This window comes from Micrasema longulum, unplaced genomic scaffold (assembly GCF_059751315.1).
Source record: "Micrasema longulum isolate JH-2025_06_02 unplaced genomic scaffold, ASM5975131v1 h1tg000860l, whole genome shotgun sequence".
In the NCBI taxonomy this organism is placed as follows: Eukaryota; Metazoa; Arthropoda; class Insecta; order Trichoptera; family Brachycentridae; genus Micrasema; species Micrasema longulum.
In genome coordinates, this window is record NW_028278052.1 from 72,039 (window position 1) to 92,030 (window position 19,992).

A 19,992-nucleotide genomic window follows, 5' to 3' on the forward strand; every position below is an offset into this window, starting at 1 on the left:
AGAAATGATGAACTATAGATGGACATCAGTAGGCCTTCCATTTTGAAGAAATCACGGCATTTTGTGTCCTGTTATCATTTATTGTCCTTATTACCTGTACCTTTCTCACCATGAAAAACACTACCTCTTGTGATAAGGCGTTGTGACTTATTACGGAATGGAAGTGCCTTAGAACCTCACCATCGCTTCTGCATCGCGCCAGCCAACATCTTGAGGTGTCTAATCATCACATGGAAAGCAGTTGATCTCGAAAAGTTTAAAACGTTGCAGGCAGCTCACAAACCCGCCATGACCCGTGAGTATTTATATGAGTTTGAAGCTCATACGTTGCTTTTTCCTAAAAGGCATAAAAAAAGAGGAAAATAATATTTTATTTATCAGTTCTATGGTTTCGTTCAAATAACGTTCATAAATACGTTCAATATTAAGTTTGAAGGTTTTTTGTACTGCAGTATTTCATTATTCTTGTAAGTTTGATCACCTTGCCTTCATGTAACATATGCTGAAACTAAACAGCAGCTCTATTCACAATTGGATGCAGAAAAGCGGATGATGATAATGATGAACTATGAAAAAAAACAATAGACTTAAATTAGAACCCTGCGCTATTCCAAAATACAATAACAGAAATAACTTCCATAAGAGCCTAAATCGAATGAAATTATATTCAAAATTAGATTTCAAGACATCGACGAGTACGCGATTTAGATGAATAAATAAATCTGGAACGTTAAGAAGAGTACTAAAGATTTGACATCTGAGTTTTTTTTTTTAATAATACATAGTAAAATAGGTACCTAAGTATTCGTAACATCTTAAGTTTGCGGTGAGTTCTGAGCGGCTTCAGTTCATTACAAATAATATATTGAGGAATATCTTTTATTATGTGGGCTTCCGTTAAAGCCTTTCCCGTCATTTTGGTTTAAATGAACCATAAATATGTAACATCTTAATGTTTTAGTTAAGTGTAGGCATTGCTTTAGAGTGCAGAAGTTGACTAAAAGTCATTAGGTAAAATAATGTGAAAATTACTTGAGTAGGAAAGTGAGTTATGTCTACTCAGTACATAGGTAATAAATAAAGTATATTTTCAACAATGTTTGAGTATGTCCAAATGCTTGCAGACTCGCTGGATTTTCTCCCTAGGGAGTTGTTCATATTTAAATTTATTTCAACAGAGGGGGAAAACGTTTTTGAGAAGGGAATATGGAAGTCTAGGCATTTACGGGGCTTATGACCTGTCATTGGCTGGTTTAAGTGGCCACTTTACACACTGACAAGTCATAAGCCCTGTAAATGCCTAGACTTCCATGTTCCCTTCTCAAAAACGTTTTCCCTCTCTGTTGAAATAAATTTAAAGTATGTTTTGTTCATTTGTTAAATATGGGTTTAAAGTGAACAAAACGTAATGCCGTCAGTTAGATTAAAACATTTTTCTGCCTAACAGAGAGATACAGTACATTAAAATTGATAATTGGAGATATTTTAAAATATGTAAATATAAAAGAAAATATACCAGAGGTTAGAAAACATGTAAGAAATGTAACAAGCCTCAATTATGATGGAACGTTAAAATTTATCTTTAATTTCATCTACAAAGTAAAATTAAATTATCTGAACAAAAAATATAATATGTTTACAATATATTATTTTCTAAACATGTTCATATAAAACTTAATGAAGTCACTGAAATTAAATATTTAGGTGTAATGTTGGATTCAAAACTTACATTTCACCAAAACGCTAAGATGGTAATAAATAAGATTGCAAAAAAAATATCAATTTTGGGAAGGATCAGAAGATTTATTGATAAGGACTCCTGCAAAACTATTTACAAAGCAATTATTGAACCACACGTTAACTACTACAGTAGCATTTTATTTTTATCAAACAAAGAAAACATAGATAAACTAACTGTATTACAAAATAAAGCCTTTGGAATCATTTTGAAAAAAAACAGATATACGAGGGTAAAGTCGATGGTAAATGAAATGAAATTATTAACATATAAACAAAGAATATTTTGCAATACAATGATATTTGTTCATAAAATTATAAACTCTAATAAAAAAACAGAATTTTGGAAAAAAATTGATCGGAACCAGCATGAACACGATCACAATACTAGAGAAAAGAACAAAATTAGACTTCCATTTAGGAAAAAGGCAAAGTCACAAAATTCAATTTTATTTAAAATAATTAAAAAGTATTACGAAATGGAAAAAAATATTTATGAAGAAAAAAACATATCAAAATTTAAAATAATGGTCAAGACATATGTGATAAACAATTTATAAATTAAATATATTTGCAATGTTATTATTAGAACACACATAACAATATGTATGATATGTGTGCCCTACTTTAAGATTTAAATAAAAAATAATAATATGTTCAATTACCGGTTGCCGACAGAGACACTTTGAATTTTCATACAAACATACACACTTTCGTACATAAATATCGATATTAATGTAAACCGTCTCAGTATATGCCGATGATGATAGCCGTTCATAATCGCGGCCCCGGTTTACTAATAAGCTAAAGAACTACCCTCAGTGTAATTATTCACTCGATTAACTAAAAGGGTTCCAATTTTTTGGGTGGGTTTTTAGTTTATCAATATTTGAGGCAAAACGTGTAACGAACGGTTTCGTTTTGCGCTTGCAGTTCTCGACTTGAGTATCTATGACCCATGGTATTACTCTAAACCGTAGCTAACTTCGTGCTTGATATTCATAGAATGGTTTTTGTCCGTATGAGCGACTTTATTAGCCAGTGGCATGTTATCGCTCTTAGGAACTAACACAACGTATCACCATCAGAATGAGGAAAATAAGATTATGGGTGACAGACAAATTGACAATACATACTAAGGTTAACTGACTGTGAAAGGGGCATTGAAAGTAGTAAATATAAATTCTAAATAACGCAAATCTTTTGTAAACGAAGAATATTAATAAAATATAATTAAACGTTCACAAAATCTGATGATTTGTTTTTGCACTGTACGAATCTGAAAAGATGCCAGAAGACTTCTAAAATAGATTTGGGTAAGTGCCGTAAGTGGTGAAGACTTTCAATGATACTTTAAATGACAATAATATTATATTTCATTATTTCTAGACTGGCGCCTGAAGCGTAAAACTGATCGCCTTACTTATTGGCTATTCAATGCTGAAAAAAGCATGGCTCAAATTAGGCTTGAAGTATCGTTTACACGTAGACAATACAATAAACAGGACAATATTGTCTTACAATACGAATATAATACTTGACAATACGAAAATTCGGCTGCGGTTAACACGTGAGTGAGTTCACAATCCACGAAGGCGTTTATTACGTACGTGTTCACAAAACACAAGATTAATTTTATACCTAAATATATTGAAATTGTTAGAGTAAATAAAAAAATAATGAAATCTGTCTCCTAACTGTCAAAAGAAATGCGCAGGAGCGATGCGCATGCATCGACCGAATCGATATTGTCATAAGGTACTGACCGTACGCGTTCACACGAGGACATTGGGGCTGCGTTCTGTGGTAAAGGTAATCTTTGTTCCACGGATACAGCCTGTCCGACTTCCTCCGTGACAATGTCTCGGAACAATGTCCTGTCGTACAAACAGCTGTTTACACGTGGACAATGGTCGAGTCCTGGGACAGAAACAATATTGAAGTGGCCAAGTGTAAACGGTCTTTGAATGTAAAAATTAAATTGAAACCCTTGTTTTTTATCCGTGTTTGAGCTTTATCCAGTACAATGGGATTTATTTGAAGACAAAGTCCGGGATTTCGCTTCACGTGCAGCCTCCAGGAAAAAGTGTATCATAGATAATAATATTCCCTTAAAAAAGATAATTATTATAAATAAAAATATTTAGGTGTCTAATATATTATTAAAGGTTTTTTTTTCATTATTTAAATAAAAATATTAGCGTTCTTTTAATTTACCGAAATATTTCAATTTTGCTGGTCATTTTTTACGAGTTGTAAATAACCCACAATTAGGGGGTTGTAAACATTTTCTCTCATAAATTCAGTGAAAGGAAAACAATTTTCTTGAAATATAACTCAAATGTAATTTCAAGTACAACAATAGTACGTTTCATGAAAAGTTAGTTTTAAAACGTAGCAATGGACGTTGAATGTGCTTTGTTAAAAAACCAAATTATTTCATTATAAAAGTTCAAAAACTATCAAGAAGTTCGTAAAAAAAATTTTTGAGAATGTAAAGAAAGATTTAGTTTTTTTTTCAAAGATATATACTTGAGTTCTTATCATTTGTCATTGTGACCTATTTCTATATTGTGGACCCCATGTGCTCCAACTCGGAAGCGGACATAGAATGATGATGATGATGTTGTATTTTTAAGAACTTTACACTGTCAAATTTGACATGTTATTATGTTTCACTAATTTATGTTAATTTCTATATTTTCTATTAATTTTATTCACTTCGAAAGTTTTCATTTTTTTGGTTCCATTATTTTTGTAAGATTTTTCTATATTAATAAAATAAATAAAACAACTTCGTTTTTAACTACTATTTTTTATTGATATTTTTTCACCGATCGGTTTCAAAGCAAACAAGCTTCTTCGTCAAGGTTTACGAAGTGACGTAAGCGATTCAGAATACGAAAAAAATAATTAAATACCAAATAAACAATATTTCTTAAAGATCACTCATATACGAAAATATTCATATCAAATTACCGGGAAAAGGGAAAAAAAGACTTGATTATTGGCTCCACGTGTAGTATTTAGTAAACAGAAAAAAAAATTGTCAAGGATTCATTAGTTACGTAAACCTTGACGAAGAAGCTTGTTTGTTTTGAAACCGGTCAGTGGAAAAAAATAATTAGCCTTCAAAAACAAAGTTATTTTATTATAATGAATAACCACAAAGCTAGTGCTTCAAATATAAAATTTATATAAATTATTTCTTAAATTTATATAAATTGATATGAATTTGTATTAGTATTTTGTATTAGTTAATAAAACAACGCTAATCACACTTTCATTATTAATAACAAAATTAATATGTTACATATTTGTAACGTAGATACCTAGTTAGATAAATATGGTTAAAAATGACGCATTTAACAAATTCACCATTGAACTAAGTCCATATAAAGTGGGAATACAGAAGATTTTATTTATTTTTATTAGACTTTTGTTCATTTATATTTGTATGTTGGCAGGCTCACTGTCAAATGGCAATTTTTGTGATGGCGAAGCAGCCGGCAGTGCAGCGTCAAATGTTCAAACATTATGGGTTCGTTGGCTGTCCTAGCGTTTGTGTCACTTGATAGAATTGTGTTGGAGTTTCTTTTTATATCGCAATAATTTTATTATACCTATATTCAGTAGTTACCTAAACACCGTATTTATTTATAAAAGAAATCGCCAATTTCATTATTCATGTTGAAATACCTACGAGTATAATAAACTGAATTAATGGCTGCTTTTTGATGAAATAACAGTGATAATGTAATAAACAATATTTTATTTAATCTGGGATGGTAATCAAAACATAATTAAGTGGAAGGGTACCTATGATACATTTCTGGCTCTCTCACTCACTCTCTCTCTTTTTTGGTAAATAGGTACCCATTACACTATATTTTAAATGAAAATATAATGTTTTTAAAACATTTATTTTAATTATTTGGGTATTTAGGGTCTAACTACCACTATGCAAAAAACTTTTATTTTTCCTTACGTTTTGTGAAATAAATGGTTAATTGGATATGTGAGTAGGTATACTGATTCAATGCCTTTTATGAATTCTGTTTTATTTTTCAAACAAAGTACGTAGATACCAGAGTATCAAAGTGAAATAAATATATTTTTTTAATTGCATTCATTTGAAAAAAAAGTCGTTTTGGAATAAACTGAATTAAAATTATGGTAAAACGCTCAATAAAGTACTCATCAAATATTCATTCGAAATTTTAAAAAATGGGTTAAGAGTCTAATGAAGGATTGATTGATATTCAACATTTATAAAATGAACCTACAACAATTTTTTTTTAAATAAATTACTTGTAATTTTATTGACTCGCCAAATTTATTCCTAACATGTATCGTGTGTCCTTTAGAATGTCAAGCCTCCATCGTGTTTCCATTTATCAATAAAACTGTGCAATATGCGTTGAGCTTTTGATCTCATCCCTCGACATGAAATCCTTCGCGTGTTGCTTTCGTGCCGGGATAACACGGCCTAATCAGTGCAGGGCGGGAGGGGGCCGCGGGCCGTGCGGAGGGGGAGAGGGGCAGGCTCGCAGCAGGGCGGGGGGGCCGGGTAGGGAGGCAGCGCTCGGATCGCAGTACCCGGGTGACTGTCCCCACGGCAGCAAGGCGAGCGCGGTTTCGTGGTCTCTCGGTTGTTTACGCCACTCGAAAGTTTAGTTTAACTCGAAGAACACTTTGAATGTGAATGATAAAGTACTATTTGAAGTGAACCGCAGTTTAGTTAAGTTTCTACCTCGGTATTCGTCGTTCGTCTCGCCAATCCGGGATCGGTATTTAGTTAATTGTATTCGATATTTATGACAGTGTTGCGTGCGCGGTAGACGGTGCTCCGGAATCTACGTTGCCGTGACTTGAAATATTCATCCCGCGTCCTCGCGAACTTTTGATAGTTTCGAACCAATTCTTATCTCGCGATTGTGTTTTATAATTTTTCGTGACAGCGTTGTAATAAAAGGAAATATAAGTGTATTTGCGGAAGCGGGCGGTCAGCCGCCATGTTGTGAGAGCGGGACAGCACACACGAGGCGCGCTCACTCCCGAGCTCCCCGCCTCGCCCCGCGGCGTCTCCAGCCGCCGCCCCCGCGGCCCGGGAGGCTGAGTCGCGCGGTATCTCGTGAAATTTCTTCGCCGCCACTTTACAAGTCTCGCGCGTGCGGTATGACCGATAGTTTCTAGCGCGAATTTCCGCGATCGAACAGTGATATTTATTGAACCATCGGGATAAACATGAGCGAGTGTGCAGTGACTCCAACGTGCCGCCGATAGCGTTACACGATGCGAGGGTGCCTGCTATTGCTGGCGGTGGCGGGGCTGTGCACAGGCCTGCCACCTCCCGCGCCACCCCTGCCGCCCTTGTCACCGCAGATGCAATCACGAGCGGTGGACACACGCGTGACGTTAGAGATTCCCGAAGGAAGACCCCGCGGCTCTCCCGTGGGATACATTCCTACTAAACCTGGTTTCACCTATCGCTTCAATGAACCGCCTTCTGAATTTACTTTGGATCCAAACACGGGAGAAATAAGAACAGACTCCGTACTAGACAGAGAAGTCCTCGAAAATGATCGATATGATCTGGTGGTACTCTCAAGTCAGCCGACATACCCTATTGAAGTTAGGATAATGGTCACTGATGTGAATGATAATCCACCGGAGTTTCCAGAGCCTAGTATTGCAGTCGCATTTTCCGAAAGTTCAGGGGCCGGAACACGGTTGCTCCTAGACGCGGCTACTGATAAAGATACCGGAGTAAATGGAGTTTCTGATGATTATAGAATCATTGAAGGAAATCACGACGATAAATTTCGTTTAGCCCTTACCGCCAACCCTAGTGGTGAAACGTCTTACTTACATTTGGAAACAACAGGAAAGCTAGATAGAGAAACTCGCGGATTTTATGTTTTGAATATTTCTGCACGGGATGGTGGAGACCCTCCAAAACGAGGGTTTTTACAAGTAAATGTGACTATTTTAGACGTAAACGACAATCCTCCAATTTTTGATCACAGTGATTACATCGTTTCTTTGAATGAAAGTGTTCCTCCTGGTACACCAGTGCTACAAGTTACTGCTACCGATAGTGACCTTAGTGATAACAGCAAAATAACTTATTATTTATCCGATACAGAGAGACAGTTCACCGTGGATCCAGAATTAGGAGTGATTTCAACAACAGAAATATTGAATTGTCCTCAACAAAACTGTCCGACTATTGCTCGCCACGGAAGTTCATGTCCGAAAAGTTGTGTTTTTACTGTGTTTGCAAGAGACCATGGATCTCCTAGACAGGATGGTCGAACTTACGTTACTGTTAATCTTGTAGATGCTAATGATCACGACCCTGTAATTAAATTTAGATATTTTCCTGCAACGGCAAATTTTGCAACAGTAGATGAGAATGCTATAAACGGATCTGTTGTAGCGGCAATGTCAGTTATTGATGTTGACGAAGGACTCAATGGTGATACAGAAATCAAAATTATTTCTGGAAATGAACTCAATCACTTTCGTTTAGAATACACTCCGAGTTTTGATATAGTGCGCGTTAATGGCGTATTAGATAGGGAAGAAATAAGTAAATATAACCTAAGTGTAGTAGCGACAGATAAAGGTACTCCACCAAGAACAGCCACAGCGTTTCTTATAATCCATGTTAACGATGTGAATGATCATGAACCGGTATTTGAAAAATCAGAATATTCTACTATACTGAGTGAATTAGCACCACCAGGAACTTACGTGGCCGGTATCACTGCAACTGATGAAGATTCTGGAGTAAATGCTGAAATATTTTACGCATTCACATCTGGAAATGATAATCAATGGTTTACTATTGATTCTGTATCAGGTCTCATAACAACCCGTGCTGCTTTAGATAGGGAAGTTCAAGGAACCGTTGAGCTCAAAGTTTCGGCTCGTGATGGTGGTCCTAATCCTAAATGGGCCTATACTCAACTTAAAGTTACTATTTTGGATGAGAATGACGAAGCTCCTCAATTTTCACAGTCATACATTAATGTAAGTTTATCTGAAAATACACCTCCTCACACTCTTGTTGCAATGTTAACTGCAGCGGATCACGATCAAGGTACTAATGGTTCAGTTACTTACACTTTACAATCAGATGTGCAGCAAAAATATCCAGATACTTTTGCTTTAGACTATCTTACTGGACAACTTACAACTAAACTTCAACTTGATCGAGAAAAAATATCTGAATATGAGATTCATGTTACAGCGAAGGACCAAGGTTTTCCTCCCCAGTCATCAACAGCAACCGTTTTTCTTAGTGTTCAAGACATAAATGATAACAGCCCAGAATTTTACCCTCAGAGATATTTTCTAACCGTGGCTGATGATATGCCCAAAGGTACTTCTTTATTGAAAATATCAGCAACTGACATGGATGATGGTGATAATGCAATTATTATTTATAACCTAGAAAGTGGAGGAGAAGGTTTATTTTCTGTTGACAAATGGAGTGGCGTTATAACACTTCAAGGAAATTTAAGAAATGTACAAAAACCTCTTTATAAGCTTACGATTTCCTCCAAAGATCGAGGTGAAAGAAGAGCCGTAGAAGACGCTATAGTTGATATTATAAAAGAATCGTATATGGAAGAGCTAGTTTTTGATTCTTACGGCGGTTATGATTTTCAAATTATAGAAGACAGCGGGAAAAACAATGCTCATATTGGAAGGGAAGTCGGAAAGGTTCGTGTGAAAAGTTTCAGCGATACCGTAACTTATACAATAGTATATGGGGATATAAAGCATGTTTTCAAAATTGATGAGCATACCGGCCGTATTACCACTTCAAGCAATATTGATCGTGAAGACAAGATGATGTATAGTTTGACAGTCGTGGCTCGATCAGGACTTGCGTATGGCAAAACCATTGTCAATATATCGGTAATGGATGTAAATGATAATCATCCCGTTTTTCCAAAAGATAAAGATGAGGTTCGAATTCAAGAGAATACTGCCGTAGGGCAAGAAATATATTTTGCCAGAGCAAGAGATAGAGATTCAGGTATAAATAGTACAGTCACTTATTCACTAACGTATAATTTGGATGAACAATTTAGAATATCAGAAGCTACGGGAGTTATTTATTTAAATAGACCAATACGATCGGAACCGGGTACATCATTATCCATTGAAGTGACTGCAAGTGATGGAGGAAGTCCACCACTCTCTTCAAAACATTCTATTGTGGTTATGGTAGAAGACGTAAATGATCATACTCCTGTATTTGATCACACGTCTTATGAAACATCCTTACTTGAATCGACTCCCGTCAATGAAAGATTTTTTGCCCTTTCTGCTTCGGATACAGACTTAAGACTTAATGGAAGGGTAACTTATTATATTTCTGAAGGAAACACTGAAGGAAAATTTGGAATTTTTCCTGACGGTTATCTTTACGTTAAAAGTCCACTTGATAGAGAAGATAAGGATTATTATTCTCTCACCGTTACTGCAAGTGACGAAGGAAATCCACCTAGAAGTTCACAAGTACCAGTAGTCATTCATGTCATTGACGAAAATGATAACAGCCCCGAATTTACAAACTCAACATTTACTTTTAGTATTCGAGAAAATGAGCCACCAGATTCTTTTGTTGGAAAGCTACTGGCTACCGACCGTGACATTGGAAGAAACGCTGAACTAATATTTTCCTTGTCAAGTGCACAAACTGATTTCGCCATTGACCCAAGAAATGGATTTATAAAAACTTTACATGTATTTGATCGTGAGGCTCTTATGACATTGACGGGCCAAAATGTTATCTCTTTAGAGGCAACCGTAACTGATAATGGAATGACTAAACTCAAAGACAAAGTAAAAGTAAACATCTTTATTACTGATGTGAATGATAATCCCCCGAAATTCCTTCGAACACCTTATAAAGTGCAAATATCTGAGGGTTCTCCAATTGGAACTCAAGTAGTTAGAGTTTATACAGTTGACGCTGATGAAGGTTTAAACGGAGATGTATTTTATTCTCTCAATGAAGGAAACAGTGAAGGAAAATTTACAATCGATGAAGCAACCGGTCAACTTTCATTGGCTAAGCAACTTGATCGTGAATCTGTTCTAAAATACGAATTAACAGTTGTTGCTCATGATGCTGGACTGCAGCAACGTCTTAGTTCTTCGACGGTAGTAACTGTGGAAGTTTTAGATGAAAATGATAATGCTCCAGAATTCACGCAAACAGAATCCCGGATTTCAGTAAAAGAAACCACTCCAGTGACAACAGAGTTGATGCAATTCAAAGCAACTGATGCTGATTTAGGAATAAACAGTGAAATTACTTTTTCCATTTCATCTGGAAATAGAAAAGATTCTTTTAGCGTAGATTCCCTAACTGGAGTATTGTTTTTACATAAACCTTTAGATTACGAAGATTTAACTTCATACGTATTAAATATTACGGCATCGGATGGTGGAAACCCACGTTTGTCAACAACAATACTATTTTCAGTCGCTGTAATCGATGCTAATGACAACCCTCCAAGTTTTCCTAATACGGCAATCGTTCGACAAATCCGTGAAGGGATACCGGTTCACACGCCGATCGTTACTGTTACTGCTGAAGATCCAGACTCTGGCATAAATGGAAAAGTAACTTACGCGATAGCACATCAAGATCCCGATGACTCGAATCGTCATTTTGGTATAAATGCAGCTACTGGCGTCATCCATACATTACTGCCAATAGACAGAGAAACCATTGACACATTTCGATTAACGGTTGTTGCTTCCGATCGCGCTCAGCCGGAATCCGGTCGCTTGTCTGCTGAAAAACTTGTCACTGTCATTGTGGAGGATATAAACGATAATGCTCCTATTTTTGTGTCTATGAATGCAGCTGTGTTACCGACCCAGGATGTAAAGGCTAGAGATGGAACTGTAATAATGAACGTTTTCGCCAGAGATCTGGATTCTAGTACCAACGGCTTAGTCACCTACGAGCTGGTCTCCGGTAATACAGAACTTTTCCGTTTACACCGTAGTTCAGGCGCTTTATCTTTACGTAGATCTGGTGGAAGAGCTGAGCCTCGATACCGTCTGGCGGTTAAGGCGACAGACGAGGCAGTTCAAAGCGAAAGGCGTAGCACAGATGACTATATAACTGTTATCTCTACTGGACCTTCCGGCTCAGGTCCTGCATTTGAGAGTCTATCCATGGAAGGAAGCGTGTACGAAAATGAGGCAGCTGGTACTAGTATTCTAACAGTACGTGCTCGTCTCGAAGGTGCAGAAGTAGAGTTTTACGTGACAAACGTTACTGATGGAAGAAAGCAAGTCGATCGTCTATTTGATGTCGACCCTCGTCTGGGCATCTTATCCACAGCAGCTCCACTAGATAGAGAAGCTGCACCTTTCTACAATGTGGAGGTGTACGCCATAGCTGTCTCTGGCGCCATAAGGACTTCAAGTGCTAAGGTAATCATTATTTTACTATTCTCGCCTTAAAAATAACTTTAACCATATATCCAAGTACGAGTATATATAGTATTTCTATCTGTAAACTATGGGTTCTAAATATTTCAATATACAGAAACTATATTTATTTATTCATGTATTGTCATAGTATTATATTGTACTATAATATACGAAGATGAGTAGGTAACATGAATTTATAAACAGTCTAAGAGTATTTTTCGTTGTGAGTAAAGTAATAAATTGTTAGTACTTTGCCAAGCTCTATTCAAACAAATCGTAACAATAACTTAAATTGTCTCATAAAATGGAAATATTATTCATTGTTGCGAATTGATTGGCTGAGGTCCTACATCGACGCTTCTCTCGAGTTTACATATGTACACTCTACATAGATATTGCGGCTTACAGCGCCAGCCAGCGCCATGAAAGAAGTGTAGCTCACGACCGCAGCTTGATTTACAATCAAAATAATTGAGGAATATGAAATATAACATATTTATTAATATACATTAAGCAAAACACAACAATGTATACGGTAATATTAGTGTGCCAAATATAAATAATAATACATAACTAACTATTATATTACTTTATTAAGTAATTATGTCTTTAACTTTACTTTCCAAAAATGCACTTTCAATCCTCATCATGACTGTTCTATGTCATTAAACGACTCAGCTAAACTCGTGTACGTACAATAGAGAAATGTTGAAAATATTTTTATAATTTAAATGCAGTTCCATCAAGAAATATCATTAGAAAAGGAAACATTATTATTGTACGCGAATAACTAAAAACGCAGTTCCAGATTTTGTAAATTTATTACATATTTATTTATTATATATACGGCCTAAGCCAATTACAACAGTTACATGAAGAAACATAAATGCAAGAAACTGAACAAAAATAACCTAAAACTATTTGGCAAAGACAAACAAGGGCAAAACAATAATAGTATACAATATATTTAAAAAAACGAAAGACCAAAAACTTTGAGCTAAACCATGCCAATCCAACTTCATCCCACACTGTTTAGCCGCGAAGAGATCTACGAAAAGCCGGAAGATCTATACCAAAAAATTCCAAGTCGTGTGATGAATTGACTAATCTACACATTCTGGACATTGGGGCATAAAAACTAAAGTTGCTCTTAGAAGATTTTATAAATAGCAGATTTTGACTTCTAGTGACACGGTTGGGAACATAAAAAAAATTGCAACAGAGATTGCAACAGAGATAGGACATCACTTAAAGCATTAAGTATTTTGAAAATGCATATAAGGTCCATCTCAGTTCTACGTCTCTCCAATGAAGACAGATTAAGAGATTGCTCTTTTTCAAAATAGGAATAATAACCCCTTTGTAATCAGAGCAACCATGCCACTTTTCTTGAAAAACGGTGTTGGACAGACTCGATATGGTCAATATGAGTCCTGTAGAAAATATTATATTGAAACTTTAAAATACTAGAGCATTTTAACATAAATATGAAGATGGAGGTAAAAATTAATAATTATATTTTTACCTGTTATGATGTTTTAGGAAGAAAAGCAAATAAATATTAAATTTGTGTTTATGAAAATGAATTCCACGCTTGTCTTTTTGGTGCATAATTTGACTTAACCTGGCTCAGGCATTATATCAAGTTGCAGACCAAAGATGCATTATTTTCTCGGCTAAGTTGTCACGGGGATTGTTATGCAAATGGCGCCTGGTTTTTGCAGTGTCTTCAATTAGCGCGCATTGTTATAATATTATAAGTATTAAGTATATGCGAATAAAGGTTGCACAATAACATCTCACGGGATCATTTGCAAAACTCTTGTGTCGTAATACACACAATAATCCCCTTCGAGTGGGAGGATAAGCGCGATACATCTCTCGGGAGTATGTTTCTTGAATGTTTACGCATTTTAAACCTGCCTACCGTTCCATTCAAAATCACATTTCCGATGCTCTTCGAATCGAATTATTTTTATTTAACACAAAAAGCACCTACGTAATAAATATGTTCATTCAGATGTATTATTTCTCCTAAAATTTATTTTATTTAATTTATTTATAATGCTTTCAATATCAATTAAAAGTTACATTTAATTTTAAATGTAAAGGAGCGAGACACGTGCTGAGGACCTGGCTAATAAAACGTCGATTTTTATAAAAAGAAATACTTTGAATAAAATAGAAGCATTAATTTTCGTTCGTATTTATTTATGTATTCAATACTTCACCAGAATAATTTATAAAATAAAATTAACATTAGCATGTGAGAAATATTTAAAAAATTATGTAAAATTAAAATATTTACGCTTCCTACTTACGAACTGCAAATATGCAGTTCAGTAGGACTTATATATGTTATAAATAAACAACTTATTAAATAATGTAAACTGCATAGTTTTTATTTATTTAATGATGTCACGATCAGAAGGCAGAAGGGACCATCTGTATTTTTTATTAATGTTCAGGAAAGCTGAAGTACGACTCAATTTCAATCCACAAACTAAAATATTTAAAATTTGATTTTCAATAAAAAATTACTATTCTAAATGATGCTATTTTTTTTCTATATGTATTTACTGAAATATTAATTAAAACTTTGGAAAACTAAAAAAACAGAAAAAATACAGATGCTCCCCTTTTGTCTTCTGATTGCAAATTTCTTCCATAAACTTTGGGAATAATTGTTTTTATAGGAAAACTAAAAATGTTTTTAGTCAAATAACTTATATTCCCTTTAAAGTCCTCTAGAGTTTTTTTAATAAAATACGTTTTGATTTTTCTGAAATTTCAAATAAAATTATAAATATATTTTTAAACATGTGAAGGAATTGATATTGAAATAATAATACTCGTAAATAAAGTTTTGACAAATAATGTAGATAAAATAAGTTGGAGCGCGTTAGATAAAGAGATTCTCGTATTAGAAGTAGTGTGAATTGAAAGATATATATTTTTATTTAAACGAAAATAGAATTTAGAAATGCCAAATTAAAAAAAAAACAATGCCACTGCTTGCCCACCACATTCTGCACACCTCACCTGAGGACTTAAGTCTTCTAGGCGGTGTCCACTTTCAAGGAAAAAGTTCTCGTTGCCCGACGAGAAAAGCTGCTCATGCTACAGTAAGAAATTGCGAATTGCCGATTAGAATTTTACTAAATTACACGAATTAAATTGTTTTTAATAATTTTACTGGAATTATCAACGGTATATATCTATACGAATATTAAAAATGCGAAAGAACCTTAGTTTGTTTGTGTTTTAGTCACGTCTCTACGTAGAGACCGATTGTCATTTTTGTGCGTTCGGATAGCCGGAGAGGTGAGAAGAAAAATAATTTATACGTATTTTTAACAATGTTTTGTTTTTGAAATTATTTTTGTATATATATTGTTTATAAGTTAAGCATAACGAGGTATTCAAATTTTATTTGTACAACTATCAAAATAAATACATTCATTACATTTTTCACCCCGAAAGAAAAAAAGTACAATGAAAAAAATATAAATCAATAATATACAACATTAATTGGAAATCAATAGGTGGTAAGGTGGGATATCGAAAATAACAAATTCGAAATGATTTTTTCAATGTCTATAATTGACTTGCATCTATGGTTAATTTGTTTTGGTTTTCGTTTTAATTTTGTATTAGGATTTGGAATTTGTGAACAGAATAACGATGTTACGTCGCCATAGACTAACGGATCGTGATATTTTTCTCATAGTAATAGTTGGGAGACTGACAATCGATTCAAGCTACTTTCCATACCAAAAAAATATATTGTTCCATCGGTAAAAACCTAACTGTTGAACAACAACATTAATTTCTCGCTGATAAAACGGGTAAAAGCTAGTAGCGTATATTTCCACTAAAAATATGTTCTTTAATAAAATAATATCTTACTTCAGAATGTCGATCATGTGAATTCGTAAATTAAACCGCGGTACTAGGATGCAAAAAGGAAACAGTAAATTAAAATCTAGAAATTTATGCTGTCTTTTGCACTATAAAGAAGATAATAAATAAAGATACGGTATCTTGAATTTTTAATACCAACCTGCTTCTTAACGTATTTGCTTGCTTTTCATAAGCATATAGTATGCATAGATAATCTCAAGAATTTGTTAATTGCTTTATTAATTAGTAATGTATTATTTGGTTCCGAAACGGGTTTGATTAACCGGAAAATACATTTCTTTAAAATGGCGATCCGTTCGACTGTATTTGCAAAGAATATTCAGCGATTCTTTGAATACGATTTGATCCAAAATGAACGATAAAAATCATTCACAAATAACTCAATTTAGCTCCGAACTGTATTTATTGAGGATATAGAGAAATTCACTAATTTTTATGGCGTTTCACTGATTGATAAAATGCGCGGTTTCTTTAGAAGCGACAAGTGTGTAAATGACAACTTTATCAAAGATTAAATAATCTTACACTTATTTCTGCTTTCATTTTTTAAATAACTTTATATTTTTATATATTATGTAAAATTATCCACTATTCACGGAAAGTGTGGTTATTCCACGTATTCTATAATATGTCTTAATTGTATCGTATTTAATGCAAAAAAGAACCAGAACCCTAGACGAGTGTTTTCTGAAAGGTAAATATTCTGAAAACAAAAATCGCATCAAGATAAGTACGCTCGTAGTGTAGTAGTTGGCGCGTTTGCCTACCATGTTTAAGGTACTAGAGTCGATTCCTAGCAGCCTTATTTAATCACTTTGTCTTTGAAGCAACAAAAATGATCCCGATATGTTGCAGTAAAGCTAGGGTTTCCTAGGACAGCGGTGCCCGTATCTTAGCGGCCGTAGTGAACGGTGATACGGTGAACAGCCGTCGTAACAGTGACTAGAGAGTGTTTTTATTTTTTAACGATGTTATCAACATCGTTTTCCTAGGAAACCACTCTCTAGTCACCGTTACGACGGCTGTCCACCGCATCACCGTTCACTACGGCCGTTAAAATACAGGCGCCGCTGTCCTAGGAAACCCTAGCTTAAGAGTGCGGTGTTCTATGCCTCCTAAATGCGAATAGGGAAATAAGGATGGTTCTACGTAATGTGGAAGTTTCGTGGTTTTTCAAACTTATTTTATTTGTTAATAGATTATTAAACTGAGACAATTTTTTTAAGCGATGATCGGCGCAATGATTTTAAAAGTTTTGTTTTTTTTTATTACTTCGCGTGTGACGTCTCAGATTTTCTTCCTCTTCTTCTCGATGAGTTTTGATGATTCGTCAGTTGACGTACCAAAAATCGAAACTCTATTAATGATAATAATCATGATTTATTAACAAAAATAACAATTTCTTTACCTACTACATACACACTTAGGTAATAGATTTCTCTGGATCATGTCTAGTCTGCCTAACTAGGTACAACCTTTTTTAAGGCAGACATTTTTATGCTAAATAAACAATAACATTACTACTTACTAGTTATTTTATTATACAGTTATACTGTATTAGTTTATACCATTTATTATTTAAGAATGTTTTTGAGTAAATTTTTTTTCTCTACAAAAACCCAGTAACCAATTGTTTACAAATTATTTAATTGAATCCGGCTCATAGTTTTGCAATGTTTGGGTAACATATGAAATATTTTGAGGCCCAGAAAACTGAATATTTTTTGCCCGAATTCAGAGTTTGTGGTAGATTTCATGACCCATCCTCTAGTTTGACTTCTGATAGTGTGGGAGTTTTCCTTTTGGGATTTGGTAGAATAATTTGCTTTCACAAACATTATTATTCTTAACATATTACAACAGAGATGAAGAACATTTAAGAGAAGGTAATATAGAAGTCTAGGCATCTACAGGGCTTATGACCGGTCAAAAATTTGGACAAACTCAAAATATTGTTGATAAATTACCTGGTCCATGAAGAAGTATAGAAATTGAAAAAATAACATTTTCAGGTGTTGCCTAGTATGTAGGTGAAATAATTCAATTAGATGAATCTCATCCGCATAAATAAAGGTTTCAGCTCTTTAACTTCACAAACATCAACAGATGAAAGAATTGAAGGAATATAGATGTTCCAATATGGGCAGAATGGTGAATGTTACACAGTGTGTAAAATGGCCACTTAAACCAGCCATTGGCAGGTCATAAGCCCTGTAGATGCCTAGACTTGAAATAACTTGACGCTAGGGAAATTTCCCCACACAATTCAATGGTCAAATTTTTACCGCGCGTATGGATACTTTTTTTATATTCAATCCCCTGTAGGGCTGAACTTCATCATTGCAATTACATGCTCAAACGGTAAAAAATCTACGTTAATGTATTTGCAAAATCCCATTACAAAAATCTTTCATTGTATTTGTAAGATAAAATAAAAAACAGATGGAAGAATGAAAGAAATAACACGGGCAGAGTGGAAAGTAGTCCTTCAAACCAGCAAATGTCTGAAATCCATATTCTGTTCTCAAAAAGGTTCTCGGTAGAAATGTCTGTCAGTAAAATGAATTAATTAACGATCATGTTCTTGCACGTGAGAAATTTGAAAAAAATCACCTTGACGTACGCAATAAAAAGATTCACACCATCATCTCCCCACTCACGGTCTGCAGACACCTTAACACTAACAGAACACACCTCCATAATATAACTACTAGACATATAATGCCCTAAGGGGAAATGCAGATGGCGAAAAAGTGATGCGATGAAGGTTCAACCACTCTACGCGGCTTGGACGCTCCTCAGTGCACAGTGCATAATATTACTACTCTAAGAAATCGCTTTAATTCATGCCATAACTAAATTACTTGAAAAGTATTTGAGGGTGAAGAAGTTCATCTAATAAAATAACTTAAATTATAAACATTAATTTGTTGTATTATTTACATAAAAGACTCGCAGATCTAAAACTCGCGCAATAAAATCACAGAAAACATTTAGTTCCGAAATTTGCCTTTGACCCCTTTTCGCATTTATTACAATGAATATTTTTTTAAAAGAAAAAAATAAGATTGGAACGCTTTTATTTTTTCCGTGTGACGTCGGATAAATTTTCTATAAATGTTTAAAATACGCCTATTTTGAATTACTCAAAAACGAGACGTTTCGCCCCGTGGAACAAACGGCATGTACTACGCTACCGCGCCATAGGATAACTCGGCGGGCATGTTGTGTGACGTGATGATGACGAGACGCAAACTGCGAGCCGTTTTGTATGTCCTCGTTTTAAATTCGATAATTATAAATGGATTTTATGCTTTTTAAACATTGATATACATATTTTTAAAATTGATGATATAATAATTAATAAACAAATATTTAAGCAGTTTTGTGAATTTGTAATAAATAAAAAAAAGTTAAGTAAATAAGTAAATATCATTGATAGACAACTTAACTGAGACGAAGAAATTCGTTTATTTATTTTAATTGTTTCATTTTGTTATTTTATTTCGTAAGTCTCCATATACTTTCGACTTGGATTTTTTTGGGATAGATCTTCCGGCTTTTCGTAGATCTCTTCGTGACTAAACAGTGTGGGATGAAGTTGGATTGGCATGGTTTAGCTCAAAGTTTTTGATCTTTCGTTTTTTTTAATATATTGTATACTATAATTGTTTTGCCCTTGTTTGTCTTTGCCAAATAGTTTTATGTTCATTTTGTTCAGTTTCTTACATTTATGTTTCTTCATGTTACTGTTGTAATTGGCTTAGGCCGTATATATATATATATAATAAATAAATTAATAATAAATAAATAAGTAAAAATCTTAGGTGTAAATAATATAGTATTTCTGTTTTA

General features: G+C 34.3%; 1 protein-coding gene across 1 annotated transcript in view; it reads left to right on the forward strand.

The window, feature by feature from the left end:
* The first annotated feature begins 6,335 nt into the window (after positions 1-6,335).
* The window catches only part of ft (cadherin-related tumor suppressor fat), a 358,439-nt gene continuing 344,782 nt past the window's right edge, over positions 6,336-19,992 (forward strand). Inside the window, exon 1 of the mRNA XM_088231200.1 lies at positions 6,336-12,213. Coding sequence (XP_088087326.1) covers positions 7,033-12,213 — 5,181 coding nt within the window. The 5' untranslated portion in view covers positions 6,336-7,032. The remainder of the gene's footprint in view (positions 12,214-19,992) is intronic.